This window comes from Coturnix japonica, chromosome 14 (genome assembly GCF_054131305.1).
Source record: "Coturnix japonica strain WE chromosome 14, WE-NBRP24, whole genome shotgun sequence".
Taxonomy (NCBI): domain Eukaryota; kingdom Metazoa; phylum Chordata; class Aves; order Galliformes; family Phasianidae; genus Coturnix; species Coturnix japonica.
In genome coordinates, this window is record NC_140676.1 from 308,302 (window position 1) to 324,713 (window position 16,412).

Below are 16,412 nucleotides of genomic sequence, written 5' to 3' on the forward strand. Positions count from 1 at the left end.
AAACCCTACGCTGGGGTCGCAGGGATGCTGTTCTGGATCTGCGTGCTGGCACAGCCACACACACAGCCCCATGCACCATCACACCCACCCCGCACACGGCCGTGCATGCCTGGCCCACAGGAGCCAGCCAACGGGATGTGCCCAGCTCTGGGAAGGGGCCCTGGTCCCACACTTGCAGGCGCAGCAGCACACACATGTACAAAGGAAACACCTGGACTTTAGGTAAAAACCACAGACGTTTCTGCACACGCACGTTGGGGACATGAGATACGCAGCACGGAGCTCCATCCCGGCACAGGGTGAGCACTGCTGTCCGCTCCCTCCCCAGGACACAATTCACATTTCCAACGTATTAAAAACGAACTGAGCACAGACACACACCACATCCACGGGGCCACCACGCACCAGCACCACCCGGCCGTACACACGGCACTGGGCCCCCAGCGGGACGTCACAGTGAGTCAGGGCATGAGGGGGCTGTGGCCGCCCCCAGCCCTCTGCATAGACGGGGCTGTGCCAGCACGGGGCTGGGGAAAGTCCAACCATCCCTGTGGGCGTGCGGTACCCTCTGCCGGCCCCATCCCGAGGTGGTGCCCAGGACCCCCCTCAGCAGGGTGGGCGGCGCGGCGGGGCCGGGCTCCGGGCATGCACACACAGACAAACACCGATCCCAGCCGGCGAGGCTCAGCAGAGCAGAGGTGGTGCGCGAAGGCCGTCCGTGCCCTCACACCACCGAGTCCTGGATCTCGGAGCCCAGGCGCACGCGGGGTCTTTGGCAGGCGGGGGACACCTCCACAAAGCTGTCCCGCACGTGGAGGGGCCGCTTCTCCGACTCAGAGAAAGCACGTGCGGTGCCCGGCGCCTCATGCACAGGGGTGCTGACGATGTAGTTGTCCTGCAGCGCCTGGTAGCCCTTATGCTCGGGCACGGCGTTGGGCAGGCTGCTGCCGTTCAGGGGCAGGCTCTCCACTGGTTTACGGGGTGCCTTCTGGTGCCGGCTGGCGTCCCCAGGCTCCACCAGTGCCTTCACGCCATCGCAGTGACGGTGCAGGAGGAAGACGATCAGCACGAGCACGGCGGCGGCGAACAGCCCGCTCATCACCAGGAACTCGGTCCAGTAGGTCTTGCCGTCCAGCCGCGCTGCGATGCTGCCCACGGCTGAGGTGCTCCGCGAGGTGCTGACAGTCTCTGGCGCAGTGAAGGCCCTCCCACCCGGCTCCAGCACAGCCACGCAGTAGCTGGCCATCAGCTTGCGGAATCCCTCCTCCAGCGACCAGCACTCGTATGTGCCCGCACGCTCCGGGCTGCCCACCAGGATGAGGGCCCCCTCGGGCAGCACCAGGTAGGAGGCATTGACGGGGGTCCCGTTGTGCAGCCAGCGCCGCGACGCCAGGTTAGAGAGCAGCCGGCACGGCAGTGGCTGCACCGCGTTGGGTGGCAGCTGGATCCGCTGGCACGGGGTGCCCGAGGCTGTGGGAGAGAAGTGGGGATGTCGGTGAGGCTAAGGGACGTGGCACTGCAGGCACTAGGGAGGATAATCAGGATCTCACCTGGGGTCAGGAGGATGCGGGGCCGGGGCTGGGACACGTTGGTTGGTTGGCAAAGCCGCTCCGTCTCTGCGCCTTCGATGTCCTGGGTCCACAGCCTGAGGCAGAGAGGGGAGGGTCAGGGGGCTGGGGGCTGCGGGGGGGAGTGCAGCACTGAGGAAAACAGAGCAGTGGTGGGGAGCAGCACTTACTGGGGATGCGCCGGGGGGTGTGGGGTGGTGCTGCGGCAGGCACCGTGGCTCCATGCACAGAAGGGGTCCCGTGCCAGCACACACTCACCACAGCTGCGGTACAGGCTGCAGTTGGAGAAGGGCACCTGAGCCACCGCCGTGTAGGAGGCTGCATAGACCAGGCCCTGCAGGGAGGAGGCACAGCAGCGTTGGTCATACAACCCTAACACCTGCAGGGGGGATGGACCCCGTGTGTCTGAATCCTCACAGGCTCCCCAGCCCCGGGCTCGGAGTTGTAATTTCCAGCATGGTGGAGGTCCAGTAAGGATGGGAAGACAACCTCCCAACCCACCAGCAGGTTCATACCCCACACCACCCCCCCGCCCCAGCCCCCCATGCTTGGCTCCTACCTGCTTGTGGTCCAGCAGCAACTGCAGGATGGGCTGGCCCGTGGGGAAGAGGCGGATCTCCTCGATGATGTGCACCCGGTGGTTCACACGCACCGCCTTGTGCAAGCGGCCATCATCTGCAAACACAGCCACTGTGATGAGCGGGGCTGGGGGCACACGGCACCCACCCCCCAGCGCCATCCAGCCCTTGGGCTGCACCCACCTGTGCCCAGGAAGAGGACGTCGTAGGTGCCGCGCAGCCCCTGCACACGGTGCACGCCGATCTGCTGGTAGCGCAGGCGGCTCTGCAGCAGCAGCGGCTGGCTGCGCACCGGGCTGTCCATCAGGAAATGGTCTTTGACAAAGTTCAGCACGCGGTCGGGCATCTGCAGGGACGAGTTGATCTTCAGGTGCCGTGTGTGGCTGGTGACACACTGTGGAGAGAGCAGGGGTTGGCCAGGGCCACGGGTAGCCACGCTCCCAGGAGCTGGGCAGACAGAGGCTGCCCCGTCCTGCTCCCATACGAGTGCCCCACGGTGCGCACCGTGCCTGGCCGCGGTTCTGGTACTGGGCTGGTGTTGGTGTACCACTGCTGCGTCTCGCGGTTCACTTCCTTGTAGAGCCCACCAAAGGCCTTCTGCACGCTGCGCATGGGGAAGGCGCACACCGCCGAGCTGCCCAGGCCACCCTTGTTCCTGGCAGGGAGCAGCACACGGCAGGGTCAAGCACTGCGGCTTTGGGAACCTGAGCGTGTCCAAGACCCCCTGCACTGCCCCAGGCAGCCCTGCCCGTCCTGCCCTGCGCTCACCACTGCGACGTGAAGACCCCATAGAAGAGCGTCTCCCTCCAGCGCTGCTCCCCCGGTGTGAGCACAAAAACGTCCTGCAGCACGTTGAAGGGGAAGCCATCCTCGGGGTGTGAGCAGAGCAGCTGTGCCTTCAGGAACGTCGTCCACCGCCGCTGCAGCACCCGCTCCCCGCCCTGGTCCCCCTGTATGGACACTGGGGTCAGGGCGTGGGCAAAGCCACGTTCCCAGGAGAAGGGAAATATGGTGCAGGAGAAGGACAGGTCTTGTGTGCCCTCCAGCAAGGAGGCTGCTGCTACTGATGCCAGGGGCTGGGCACTACGGAGTTCTAAGTGCCACAGAGGGGTCTCCTGCAGGTTCCTTCCCAGGGCGTCTGGGAACCAGCAGACAGAGATACACAGGGCAGTCCCATGTGCTCCCCACACTCAGGGAGTGAGTGACATCCTGGATACATTCTTCCCCCCCCCCACGTCCCCACTGCCTTGCACCCACCTTGCACACACGTGCGATGCGCGACACAATGGTGTTCTCAAAGTAGTCGAACTCCTTGCCAGTCTCGCTGAAGAAAAAGTAGACCTTGTCATCATCGCCGTCGGGGTTGCCGGCGGGCAGGCTCTCCTGCAGGAAGGCTGAGCCCACGAACACGGGGTCTGGGAGAACAGCACACTCAGCATCGCCCGCCTCCATCCCCGCGCATCCCGCAGCCCCCACCGCCCCAGCCCTGGCTCTCACCCTGCAGCCAGCTGAGCGAGTTCTCTGTCTTCAGGGAGATGCGGCTCTCCTGGCTGCGGTAGATGGTGGGCTCATTGCCCTGGAAGTTGCTGACAGTCCCAGCGTAGAGCTCTCCATCTGTCAGAGAGATGCTGTTCTGGGACCCGGCCCAGCCCCGCAGCCCCACTCCCCACAGGGGCTGCCTGTGGGATCACAGCCCCCTCCATTCTCTCGGAGCCGTGGGCTGCGTGCCTTACCGACCATGACGGCAGTGGAGCGGTACTCGGGGTCGAAGGGGCAGCGTCCCTTCCCATCCTCCAGCAGCACCCTGCCCAACGCGTCCCGCTCCAGGGTGAAGTGCTGCACGTTCTGTGAGGGGATGGAGCTGTGAGCTGGGGGCGGGCCACAATGACCCCCACCCCATCTCCGGGGACCTCAAAGGGCCCCCATCCTCTCCCCAGCTCACGATGTAGGCACAGGTGGGGCTGAAGGCACAGGTCCCACACGTGTAGAGGTGGGTGCTGTTCAGCTGCAGCAGCATCTTGATGTAGTTGTGACAGTCCCTCTGCAGGGGTGGGAGACACGGCTCAGCCAACCCACACAGGGGCACCAGGCACTGCCCAGCCCAGGCAGCACATCCCAGGCACCAGGGCTCACCTGGGGGTCCTTGCCCTTGAACACGCACTGTCTCTTCTTCTCCTCATCTGCACCCCAAGGCAGCTGCAGAGAGGGAATGGTCACTGAGAGCCCAATCACCAGCTGCCCCCCAACACCCCTCTGCCGTCCCAATTTCAGTGGCTCCATTCAACCCCATTCTGGATAGATCCCAGCAGCTGGGTCTGAGCACCCGATACCTCTGCATTGCCCTGACCAGCTGCAGGATGCACCAGGACCCCCCACCGGAGCTGGGCTCAGCATCCCCAGCCCTCTCCATGGACTCGTGGTGTTGGCACCATGCACATGAGCTCACCCTGCGGGCCAGCACGCTGTGCTGGAAGTGGCTGGTGTTGACAGCAAAGAGCACCTCACGTGCACCCAGGTACAGCGTGCCACCATCCGGGCTCAGCAGCAGCGCCGTGTAGTTGGAGACGCCGGGCACCTCGAAATGCTGCACCACACGCTCAGCTGAGTCTGCAGGAGGACAGTGAGGGATCAGCACCACCCAGCACACGGGGCCACGAGCACCAGGTTGCACTACACCGGCTGGGAAGCACGAAAGGAAGCGGATGCTGCAGAAGGACCCGACCTTCCAGCCTTGGCTGCCAGTGTGGGCTGGGCTGCTGCACCTCGGCACCGCCACAAACCACACACGGCCATAATAACACCTGAGGGCAGAGTCTGAACTGCCACGGCATCCTGGCCCCTGGGGACAGCCCCGGGGCTCTCAGCCGCACCGCCCAGCCCTGGGTCCTTGCCCGTGGAGCTGGGGATATTGCTCCCTGTCCAGGCCCCAGCAGCTCCCGGCACCAGGCTGGAGCAGCGGCTGCCAGCCAGGGCAGGCAGAGCCTGTCCCGCGTGGGTGGCCCGGTCCCGGAAGCCCTTCCTCTCATCCAGCAGCCCTGTGAATCAGAGCACCCGGCTGTGTCAGCGGGACACGTCGGGCTTACTCACACTGCCAACTCCCTCACCCCTGACCCACAGCTCACTGGGAAGCCCCGACCCGTCCAAAGCCCTGCCCGGTGTCAGCTGCCATCAGCTGCGCCCGGTGCCAGCGGTGCTGCTGGGGCAGGACCCTGCTCCTCTCCCTGTTTCCTGCTGTCACCTCGGGGAGCGCAGTGCCGCTGCTGTCACGGCCCCACAGGGACACAGCACTCCCAACCCAGCTCCCCTCTGGCACCAGCCTTTCCCCAGCCCTGGCAGCCTGGGCACAATCCAGGGCACTTGGCTCAGCGCCTGCCCTAAGCCATCACCTCCCTCGCAGCACTGCAGTGGAACAGGGATGCACTTGGGGGCTGCATCCCTGCGAGGGGTCCCACACCTGGGCATCAGGGTGGCGCCACTCACAGCAGGCACAGAGCAAAAGGGCAGCGGGGCCCCTGCACCCCACAGAGCTCACCCAGCCCAGGAGCTCTGCAGCCTTTGCTGGCTGCCAGGAGGACCTGTTAGGACAAGACCTGCTTCTTCCAGACAAACCTGCTGGAGGCACATCCCGCCGCTCAAGGGGAGCAGCTCGCCCGCTCCTCCCCCTGCCAACCACAAGCCCCACACGGGAACCACAGCTGGGTGCACGCTGACCAGCCTGCAGCCCCCACCCACTGCTGTGGTCAGGGCGCATCCAGGCCAGGACCCCGAGGTTCACTCTGCAGCTGTGAGCCCCGGCTGTAGCGACTGCTGCAGCACCAGCTGCACGAGGGCAGAGCTGGGCCAGAACCGGTCTGTGCAGGCACAGTGTGGCACAGCACGGGGCTGAGCTGGGCCGTCCCACTGCCTCCCATGGCTGCCATCCATCCCACCCCACTGAGCAGATCTCACATCTGCTGGGGCCACTGTGGCCGTGGCTGGCAGTCCCAGGAGCATGTGGCAAAGGCCACGGCCACGTCAAAGAACCGCAGCACGCGGAGCCAGGGAGTGTTCCTGTGCCAGAACCGTCCTGACCCAAAGCCACCGCACCCTCTCGGCCATCCCCAGCCAGGAGACAGCACGGGACAGACACTGCAGCAGCAGCAGCTGGATTTGGCTCAATGAGCCGCACCACTCGTGGGCCGCCCACGCCACAGCTGCAGCACCAAGCAGAGCAGCCAGCCCCATCTGCCCCCAGCAGTGTCCCGATGCTGACCTCCATGTCACCGCGGGCACACGGCCACAGGCAGCAGCTGGGAACGGCCCTGCAGGGCGAGGGGGAACCGCCTGCCAGCACCTCGCTTATCCTGGGCAGCAGCACAGAGCGGGGCCAGCGGGACACGGAGTCCCCACGGCTGGGAGTAGCGAGAGCACCGGCATGAGTGGCCTTGGGGTGGGGGTGGGAGTCACATATGCAACAACCCCGGCTGCTGCAATGCAACCGGAGCACGTGGACAGTCCCCGCGGCCGCCTTGCCCCCTCCCACGCCCGCACAGCCCCGCACACCGGGACACAAACACCCGCCCCGGCCGCTGCTCCCCGCTACCGGCACCCACGGAGCAGCGAGCCCCGGCTTGCCGGGCCGGCTGGGAGTGTTGTGCAGGCTCGGAGCCCCGCGGGCTGTCACAAGGCGTTTCCACGCCGGAGCGGCGGGGCCGGCTCCGTCCCACGGTCGAGGGAGACCAACCTGAACCCCGCGCCCCGCACCCCGTTCCAGCCCGCAGCCCGCAGCCCCGGCCCGGCGGTACCGCGGGGCAACGCCCGCCGTCGGGACTCCCACCCCCTCCTCCCCAGGGGACCGTCGGGAGCGGGGGGGGATCGGGCGGCCCCAAGCCCACCCCTCCCCATGGCGGACACTCACCGTAGGGCAGGCTGACCCGCGGCACGGGCTCCTGCGCCGCCGAGAGCAGCAGCGCCGCCAGCACCGAGTGCGCCAGGACGGGCAGCGCCGGCCGCGGCACCATGGCGAGCCGAGCCGAGCCGAGCCGGGCCGGGCCGGGCCTCCGCCGCGTCCCGCGAAGCCGCCCCCCGGGCGCTGCAGACCTGCGGGAAGAGAGGGGCTCAGAGGGGCTCAGAGGGGCTCCGAGGGGCTCCGAGGGGCTCAGCGCCGCGCTCGGCGCGCTCTGCACGAAGCGGCTCCGCCCCCGGCACCGCCCCGCCCCGCCCCGACCCGCGGGGCTCCCGGGCCGCCACGCGCGGCCACCGGCACGGAGCGACGGGACGGACCGAGACCGGCTGCCTTTCGCCGGACCCGAACCGGGGAGGGGACGCAGGCGGAGCCCCGCCCGCAGCCGGTGCCGTGAGCTTCCCCGGGCGGGCCCCGCTCCCACGAGCAGCTGGTCGCAGCCAGGAGGGCACGGCTCTCCCACGCACCGGCAGCCCCCACGCCGGGGCCGCCCCGCAGCGCTCCTCCAGCAGCAGCGCGTTCCGGGGCCGTGCGGGGAGCGCCGCCGCTCCCGGAGCCCCCCAGCGCATTTGCGCCGTCTGTGCCGCCCCGCGAGTTGCTGCCGGGGAACGACGGCATCCCCGGAGCGCCCGTGCCGGCCCGGCCCGCGGGGAACGCTCTGGAGCGGCGGTGTCCGCAGCGCAGCGTTCTGCCGCCTCATCGCTCCGTCCCCGGGGGGACGGGCACGGCCCCGGCCGGGTGTGTGCGGGTACCGTCCGTCGGGCAGGACCCGCAGAGCCGCCTCCAGCCCCGAGCTGTGGGGTCTGTGTCAGAATGGGGGGGGGGGCTGTTCTCGCCGAAGCACACGCAGAGCCCCCGAAGAACCGCCGTGCTCGTCCAGCGGTTGCCATAGCAATCGGTTATTAATGACAGCTGCTTGTTTCGCCATGGCAACGAGGGGAAAGGGGAAGGGGTCTCCTCGGCACTCCCCCCTGGGGCCGGGCTCGCCGCCCCCTCCCGTGCTCAGGGTTCATCTCCCCGTTGCTCTCTCGGCCGCCCCGGCCTCGCACCCGTGGGTCACCGCCACCTCCAGCGGGACCGTGGGCGAACCGGCCCCCCCCCGCCCCGGGACTGTTCCCCGTGCCGTCCCTGCCCCCTGCTCTCCCGCACTGCCCGCTGCGGGGCCGTACCTGGCTCCCAGAGCCGGGGCAGCGCCGAACCGCCTCGCTCCGCGTCCCGGCTCTCGTCCCGCTGTCGCCGCCCCGCCGTCCCTTCCTGGGCCCGGCCGGCTCCACCCCGCCGCCTTATCAGCACCCTTTGCCCGGGAAGTGCCACAGACGGGACGCGTTCTGCGTCACGGAGCGGGGCAGCGTCACGCCGCGTGGGGTCCGAGCGCTGCAGCTGCCCCCGCAGCGCCGTCCCGCGGCACCGTGGGGGTCCCCGCGGGTCTCCGCGGACCCGGACATCGCCCACGCGTGGCTGCTGCAGCGCGGTGCCCGCAGCCCCGTGGCGACGGCCCGCGACAGCGCGAACCCCGCGGGAAGGGTGGGCCGGGGGGCAAAGGGGCGGGGAACCCCCCGGAGGGCGGCGAGCGGGGCAGGAGCGAGCCCGGAGCCTGCGCCTTTAATTGCTGCTGGAACGGCCCCGCGGCCCGATGCTGGCAGCCCGGCCTGTTTATGCCGTGCTCCCATTTATCTCCTCCGCCTGCCCACGCATCGTGCCAGCACGGGGGGCATCCGCAGCTCCGTGACCCCCGCTCAGCCGTGTGCGTGCCTGCCTTCCTGCCTTCCTGCCCGCGGCCGTGTCAGCCCAGCACCGACCGCAGCGGTACGGACGGGGGAACGGCTCGTGGTGCCGGGCACAGCCAGACCCGCAGCCCGGGGTCAGCTGCTGCGGGGCTGCGGTGTTCGCACCGGGTTCCCACGCGGGAGCCCTCCGTTCCGTTCCGTTCCGTTCCGTTCCGTTCCGTTCCGTTCCGCTCCCTCGAAGACAACGCGGAGCCGCGTCGCGCTCCCGTTCCCTGTGTGCTCCGCTCCCGCTGTGCGGCGGCGTGTTGCGGGCACGGTGCGGGGCATCGCCGGCTCCAACGCGGCCCACGTGCGGCCCTTCGTCCTGTCGCGCTCAGCCCTGGCTCTGCTCCCCGTGGAGCTGCGGCGCAGCCCGGAGCGGCCCCTCGGCTGCGCGTGCAGAGCGGGAGCGCGCATCACGCACACCTGCAGCCGTGCGGGGCACAGATGCTCCCGGTTCAGCTGCTGCCCCCAGCGTGCGTTCCGTGCAACGGGGCTTCCTCGGGCCCAGCCGCGGCCACGCGGGATGTGTCGGCGGCAACACGGCGGCTCTGTGCGTCCCGCCGCACCCGGCTGGCAGCAGGAAGAGGCCCCGCTTCGAACCGGCTCCCATCCCGCAACGCGTGAGGCCCGGGGCCCCCAGCAGCCCTCCCGCCCTGCGGGCACCGGCCACGAATGTTGCGGGACAGGGGGCGATGCCCACGTGTTGGGATGGGGCGGCTCTGAGCCGCACACGGGGTGAAGGAACGAGGGGATCCCGGTGCAGGGATGTGTGACCCCTTCCGAGCCACCCTCGGCCCCGCAGAGCCCAGCCCGGCACTGCTCCCCTTGGCCCCGCTCCCCACAGGCCCAGCAGCACCTCTCAATGCAGTACAGCCTGCGGGAAGAGGAGCTCCTGGAATCCAAGAGCAGCCGCAGCGCTGCAGGAGCTGACACTGGAGGCCGACACCGAGACCACACAACCTGCGTGGCCCCAACTGTCCCCGCACGACGCCCCGTGTCAGCTGTGAGCGCCATCGGGGCGGTGTCTGCACACCCAGGACACGCGGCGCGTACACAGCGCGCACACGGCCCGTCCCGCACACACTCACACAGGTGGGACGCACAATGCACGCGTCTGCCCCACGTGTGACGGAGCACACGCAGCTCCTCACCCAGGGGCGGCCATAGCGCTGCGTGTGCAGCTCCCGGGGCGGGCGGTGCATCGCACACCCCCACACGCATGTAAACACACGCACGGCGCTTACGGGAGGCGCACGCCCCGCACTGCAAACACCTGGAAACGCCCCAACGAGCGCAGCCCCGCGCTGCTGCTGCCAGCACAGCCCGCACCGAGTGCTCCTGCACCACGCACTGAGCGCACACACACACACACCCTGCACGCATTGCACACACCCTTGCACACACACAGGCCCTCTGCCACCCCCACGGCTCTTGCAAGCTCTGTGCAGCCGCTGCCGCTGTGCACACGCATCTGTGGGGATCCCCACCCGAGCGCCAGCCCCGTTACACACCAACACACACGCGACCCCCGGCACAGCGCGCACAGGCGCTGCACGGCAGCACAGAAGCGCCCACCCAGCAGCGTACACACACACACATATACACACACACATACATATACACACACACACACACACACACACACATATAAACACACACACACATATACACACACACACACACACACACATATACACACACATATACACACACACACGCATCCCGCCGCACACCTTCCTTGCACACACACACACACTCGCCCCCCACCCGCCGCTTACCGGCTCGGGGCGCGGATCCCGCCTGCAGCGCGGGGCGGCTCCGGGGCTCCCCGCCCGCGGGGGTCGCGGGGCGGTGCGGGGCGGCTCCGTGTGCTCCGCCCGCCGCCTGCAACAAAGGGCCGCCCCGCCCGTCCTTCCCCCCCCGCGCGGCTCAACGCCGCCGGCAGCACCGCCACCGTCCGCACGGCTCGGGGTCGGGGGGAGGAGGCAGCCCTGGGGGCGGGGGTGTTCGGCAGTGGGAGGGTCCCGGTGCGGCTCCCCCCGCGGGGATGATTGAGAGCCGTTCTGTGGGTGCTTCCGTGGAGGGGCCGCTCTCGGGCAGCCCCAGGGGCAGAGGTGTTAATGACGGGTGGTGGATGCACGCACAGCGGGGACGTGTGTGTGGCTGCGGGCATCGCCGTGGGGTCCTGGTGATGCCGCGTAGTTCTGGGCCTTTGGGGCAGCGTGTGGCTGCTGGTGTCTGCCCAGAGCCGTGCACAGCCTGCGTGAGGCTGCTGGCTGGTGAGCAGAGCTGCGGGAATCTCCCTGAGCTTTAGTGGGTGCTTGGGATGGCCCAGCACGGGGGTCCTGGGTGCTGAGCCCCCACAGCCCCTGAGCAGAGCTGCAACAACAGCACAGCCCGACATGGAACCAAGCACCAAATGCAGCCTGCCAGCCTCAGCCCCACACCTCTGGGGGGCTCCTCATCCTCGCCATTCCATTTACATTTTCAGCTGTTCCACATCTCTGAGTGCTGCCATCTGCCCGCTGTGCCACCGAGCCCCGGCAGCTCGGCTGCTCTGCTGCTGTCACTGTGTCCCTGGAGCTGCAGGGCTGCCCTGCATGGTCCTGGATGCTCCTGGGCTTTGGGCGTCTCTCAGCTTTTGGGGCAGCAGGATGTTCTGTGGGGCTGTTGTGGGGGCTGTGCAGGGACACAGATGACACGCACCTCTACCAGCCCCTTTGTTATTCCTTGCTGGTGTACTCAGACCACAGCTGTTGGACTCCCCTGGCACACACTGCTCCCCAAGCAGGGCTGGAGCGTGGCCCCCGCCCTCGGCAGCCCACGCTGACCCTGCTGGGCCCACCCAGCTGTGGAGAGCTGCTCTGGCTGCAGCCAACTCTGCTCTCCTTTGATGGGAGGCCGCCCTTCCTGGGACGGTGCCACATGGCCGCTCCTCAGCAGGACCGCACTGCCCTGACCTCGTCCCTGCCACGAGGTCACTGACCGCAGGGCAGGGGGGAGCAGCGCTGAGGCCGCGGGGCGGCCCCCAGATCCCTCCCACGACAAAAACACCCTGCCATGGGGCAGCCCCACGGTGCCGGCCACGTGGCTGTATGCAGCGGGAACCTGGGGTCCCGAGTCCCCCCACGCTGCTCTAGAGCGGCGGCCCCTGCAGCTGGAGCCCCCTGCAGCTGGAGCCCCCTGCAGCTGGAGCCCCCTGCAGCTGGCAGCCCGCCGCCCGCAGCTCTGGTTAATGTTAAAGCCGGCGGACGTCACTGTACCCAGCCCTGCCCCCTCCCCGCCTCCTCCCGCAGCCCCCTCTGCTCGGGGCCGCCTGTTGTTCTGCTCCGCTTCCCAAAGTGGATCGGCGCAGCCTTCCCGGCTAAAAAAAGCCGCCCGCTGACCCGAGCAGAGGGACAGCAAACAACCCTCCCCGCGCTGCGGGGTGCGCGTGGGGCGCAGCCCCCTCGTGCCAGGCTCAGTCCGGACGGGGCTCCGCAGAAGGCAGCAGCGCTTGGGTCGGTGCCCACGTCACGTGTCGGACCGCTCGCTTCTATGTAGGGAAAGCTCTGAGCCCGCCGTGGGCTGGGCTGGCAGCGCGCCCCCCAGATGTGCGGGCACCGCGTCCCGCAGCCCCACCACAAGGACACCGGGACACGCAGCGCTCCCGCCGCACCCCGTGTGCCGTGACACCGGACGGACTGCGCCGTGTCCCCCCGGTATCACGGCGGAGCAGGAGGGGGATGCACGCAGCCCGGGGGGGGCGCCCCGCACGGCGCTAAAAGCCGATCGCAGCCCGGACGCCCTGTGCCCTGGCACCGCCGGTGCCCTGCATGAAGCACAGCCCGCCGCGCCCTTAGGGCTCCCACCCGGGGGTTCTCTTGGCGCACCCCACATTGCTACGGGGAGGACTATGAGACGGGGACAGCAGCCGCCTACAACCCGCCCCCCCGGCCCGTCCCGTGCGGGGCCCATCGCGGGGTGCCGGGCGCACATTGACGCACCGCCCCGGGGCGGAGCGAGCCGCGTCCCGTCTCCGCCGCCTCCGCCGCCACCGCCGCCCCGTCGCGCCGCGCCATGGCCGCCCGCTGCCTCCGCGCTGTCCCGGCGCTGAGCCGCGCCGCCGGGCTGACCCGCTGCCCCCATCCCGCCGCCTGCACCGCGCTGGGACCCTCGGGGCAGCGGCGGCACTGTGAGTGCGGTGACCCCGGGGGGGTGGGGGGGGGGTGTCCTTCGGGACGGGGAGGGCGCGGGGTGGAGGGGGACCGGGAGGGGACGCGGGTCGGGGCGGTCCGGGGAGGTTTTTCGGGGTTCGGTTCGGTTCGGCCCCAGCTCCGCGTGCAGGCGGCCCCGCCCCCGGTACTTCGCCCCGCGCGCCGCAGCGACCCGGATTGAAGACGGGACGGGACGGGACGGGGCGGGACGGGACGGGACGGGGCGGGGGTGCTGCCCCCTCACCCAGCAGAGTTTGTGTCCCCACGGCCCTGGGGGGGTTACAGCGGGACACGTCCCGCTCCCGCGTGGGGTTTTGCCCTTCATGTTGCACCCACGTCCTGAGTGGGGTTTGCACACGAAGCCGCTCCAGTCCCGGCCCCACGGGGGGTTGTGCGGCTCCGGGTGCTCCCACCACGTCTGTGCCGTGGCTGGGGTGGGCCCCAGTGAGGGCTGAGCCCCAACGCCCGGCACTCCAACCCGCTCCCAGACCGGACCCTCTCAGCCCCATCCCCTGTGCTGGGTGGGGGCTTTGTGCTCCGACCCATCGTGCCCCCATGGGGGCTGGCACCAGGCCCGGTCCCGGCCTCGTGTGGTGCTTTGCGCACCAAGTGCACCCGGCCCCGTGCGAGTTTGTCCCCGCACGGTGCCCCATGACGCCGCGCTGCCGCCAGATGCCGACAGGAGGATCAAAGTGGCCAACCCGGTGGTGGAGATGGACGGCGATGAGATGACGCGCATCATCTGGGCCTTCATCAAGGATAAGGTATGGGGCTATGGGGCAATGGGGGCTATGGGGGTAATGGAGGCCGTGGGGGCCATGGGGGCAATGGGGGCAATGGGGGCACGGGCAGCCCGTGTTCCCTGCAGGAAGCAGGTGGTGCACACAGCGCGGCTTCCGGCTGGCGGGGAGGGGGGTGGGGGCGGGGGCTGTGTGTGTTGGGCTGTGTTGGGCTGTGTTTGGTTGTGTTGGGCTGTGTTGGGCTGTGTTGGGCTGTGTTGGGCTGTGTTTGTGTGTTGGGCTGTGTTTGGTTGTGTTGGGCTGTGTTGGGCTGTGCACTGTGCAGACAGCGCTGCTCTGACCCTCCCCCCTCAGCTGATCCTGCCCAACGTGGACGTGCAGCTCAAGTATTTTGACCTGGGGCTGCCGCACCGCGACAAGACGGACGACCAGGTCACCATCGACTCGGCGCTGGCCACCAAGAAGTACAGCGTGGCCGTCAAGTGTGCCACCATCACCCCCGATGAGGCCAGGGTGGAAGGTGGGAGGGGGTTGGGGGAGGATGTGGGACCCCGGTGTTGCAGGGCCGGGTGTGAGTTGGACGCTGTTCTGCCGGCACGGGGCTCTGGCAGCTGCCCACGGCACAGGGGGGTTGGGGTGCCAGAAGGGCTGTGCTGTGCTTTGCTGGGCGCTGCTGGCTGAGCATCCCGTGCTGCAACTCACAGAGTTCAAACTGAAGAAGATGTGGAAGAGCCCCAACGGGACGATCCGGAACATCCTGGGCGGGACGGTGTTCCGGGAGCCCATCATCTGCAAGAACATCCCCCGCCTGGTGCCCGGCTGGACGCAGCCCATCACCATCGGCCGGCACGCGCACGGCGACCAGGTGAGCGCAGCGCTGTGGTGTGGGGCTGGGGGAGCTCAGTGCTGCCCAGCCCTGCACTGATACACCACCACACACAGTACAAAGCCACTGACTTTGTGGTGGACAAGTCCGGGACCTTCAAGATGGTCTTCACGCCGAAGGACGGCAGCGGGGTGAAGGAGTGGGAGGTGTTCAACTTCCCTGGTGGCGGCGTGGGCATGGGCATGTACAACACGGATGAGGTACCAGGGGCTGCTGGGGGGAGCTGTGTGCTGCCATGGGGCTGGAGGGAGCCTGGGGGACCCCGCTGAGCGTCGCACCGCGCGTCCTTTGCAGTCCATCTCGGGCTTCGCACACAGCTGCTTCCAGTACGCCATCCAGAAGAAGTGGCCGCTCTACATGAGCACCAAGAACACCATCCTGAAGGCCTACGATGGGCGCTTCAAGGATGTCTTCCAGGAGATCTTTGATAAGTACGGAGCTGACAGGGTGCCGTGGGGCTGGGCTGTGGGGTCGGCACGCTGTGCTGGCGCGGTGCCGCTGACCACTGCGCTGCAGGCACTACAAGACGGAGTTTGACAAGCTGAAGATCTGGTACGAGCACCGGCTCATCGACGACATGGTGGCACAGGTGCTCAAGTCCTCGGGCGGCTTCGTCTGGGCCTGTAAGAACTACGACGGCGACGTGCAGTCGGACATCCTGGCGCAAGGTGATGCTGGCAGCTTTGGGGCTGGCGGGGCTCCGTGCCCCCGTCCCGCCCTGATCCTGTTCTGCCACAGGCTTTGGCTCGCTGGGGCTGATGACCTCGGTGCTGGTGTGCCCTGATGGGAAGACCATCGAGGCGGAGGCGGCACATGGCACCGTCACACGGCACTACCGGGAGCACCAGAAGGTGGGTGTGTGCCCTGAGGGTCCCTAAGAGAGGGGTCCAGGGGAGACCATTGAATGGGGGCTGTCTGCCCGCAGGGACGGCCCACCAGCACCAACCCCATCGCCAGCATCTTCGCCTGGACGCGTGGGCTGGAGCACCGCGGCAAGTTGGACAGCAACCCAGAGCTGATCAAGTGAGTGGGGCGGGGGGTGAGTAGGTGAGGGGTTGTGCTCTGACGCTGCCCCATGTGGCATGTGGGGAAATGCTGGGCCGTGGCTGCTGCTGAGTGCGCTGCCCGCAGGTTCGCTCAGACGCTGGAGAAGGTCTGCGTTGAGACTGTGGAGAGCGGGACGATGACGAAGGACCTGGCGGGCTGCATCCATGGGCTGGCCAAGTACGTGTGGCTGCAGGGGGGGGTGTGGGCAGCGCGTGCCGCCAGGCAGCAGGCAGCTATTTAGGGCTTTCACTGCCGGGCGGTGGCGGTGGCTGTGGCTGGGGGGGGCAGGATCCCCATTCCTTGCCCTTCTCCCGCAGCGTGAAGCTGAACGAGCACTTTGTGAACACCAGCGACTTCCTGGACGCCATCAAGAATAACCTGGACAAGGCCCTGGGCAAAAAGTAGAGGACCCCGCTGGGTGCCGCCCGCTGTTACCTCACCTCTAACACCCCGCGAGCGGCGCCCGCAGCTCCTCCACGCAGCTCAGCAACGTTCCCCATTTTTATAACCCATTTTCCTACATGTGTTTTTAAAGCATTTCTAGGGGGGGTTCATAGGAAGGGCTGTGGGGGGGCTGCCCTTCACCATGCTGTAATTTATGTAACTTCTGACCTCGTGGTGCCAAATGGCCATTAAACACATCCTGGCCCATGGTGTGTGCGTGGTGTGCGCGGGGCTCCGTGTGC

At 68.2% G+C, this 16,412-nt stretch overlaps 2 protein-coding genes across 3 annotated transcripts; one reads left to right on the top strand and one right to left on the bottom strand.

Moving 5' to 3' along the window:
* Window positions 1-197: 197 nt before the first annotated feature.
* On the bottom strand, window positions 198-10,816 carry SEMA4B (semaphorin 4B). Of its 2 annotated transcripts, none has more exons than XM_085515118.1 (15): window positions 10,636-10,816; window positions 7,044-7,225; window positions 4,593-4,753; window positions 4,280-4,342; window positions 4,089-4,187; window positions 3,880-3,991; window positions 3,644-3,760; window positions 3,404-3,561; window positions 2,915-3,096; window positions 2,651-2,801; window positions 2,330-2,540; window positions 2,128-2,243; window positions 1,739-1,902; window positions 1,551-1,645; window positions 198-1,470 (listed from the first exon to the last, which is right to left on the bottom strand). In XM_085515118.1, exons 2-15 carry the CDS (start codon window positions 7,144-7,146, stop codon window positions 725-727), a joined length of 2,478 nt encoding a protein of 825 aa, XP_085371244.1. In that variant the 5' UTR covers window positions 7,147-7,225; window positions 10,636-10,816; the 3' UTR covers window positions 198-724. The 2 variants fall into 2 exon arrangements, with proteins under 2 accessions (XP_085371244.1, XP_015728958.1); XM_015873472.3 differs by lacking the exon at window positions 10,636-10,816 and adding an exon at window positions 8,258-8,627.
* Window positions 10,817-12,898: 2,082 nt separating this feature from the next.
* Window positions 12,899-16,377, top strand: IDH2 (isocitrate dehydrogenase (NADP(+)) 2). The gene is made up of 11 exons (XM_015873398.2): window positions 12,899-13,031; window positions 13,726-13,817; window positions 14,148-14,313; window positions 14,498-14,658; window positions 14,736-14,879; window positions 14,974-15,110; window positions 15,196-15,347; window positions 15,418-15,530; window positions 15,605-15,702; window positions 15,811-15,903; window positions 16,044-16,377. The coding sequence occupies exons 1-11, from the start codon at window positions 12,917-12,919 to the stop codon at window positions 16,129-16,131; spliced, it is 1,359 nt and encodes a 452-aa protein (XP_015728884.1). The 5' UTR covers window positions 12,899-12,916; the 3' UTR covers window positions 16,132-16,377.
* Window positions 16,378-16,412: the final 35 nt, after the last annotated feature.

Excerpts from the sequence above, each read along its gene's own strand:
- SEMA4B (XM_085515118.1), bottom strand. The coding sequence starts at position 7,146 with ATGGTGCCGCGGCCGGCGCTGCCCGTCCTGGCGCACTCGGTGCTGGCG. Across the intron at positions 1,903-2,127 it reads TGCTGCTGGACCACAAGCAG|GGCCTGGTCTATGCAGCCTC; the intron begins GTAGGAGCCAAG and ends TCCTCCCTGCAG. Across the intron at positions 1,471-1,550 it reads CCGCATCCTCCTGACCCCAG|CCTCGGGCACCCCGTGCCAG; the intron begins GTGAGATCCTGA and ends TCTCTCCCACAG.
- IDH2 (XM_015873398.2), top strand. The coding sequence starts at position 12,917 with ATGGCCGCCCGCTGCCTCCGCGCTGTCCCGGCGCTGAGCCGCGCCGCC. Across the intron at positions 13,818-14,147 it reads GGGCCTTCATCAAGGATAAG|CTGATCCTGCCCAACGTGGA; the intron begins GTATGGGGCTAT and ends CTCCCCCCTCAG. Across the intron at positions 14,659-14,735 it reads GGCACGCGCACGGCGACCAG|TACAAAGCCACTGACTTTGT; the intron begins GTGAGCGCAGCG and ends CACCACACACAG.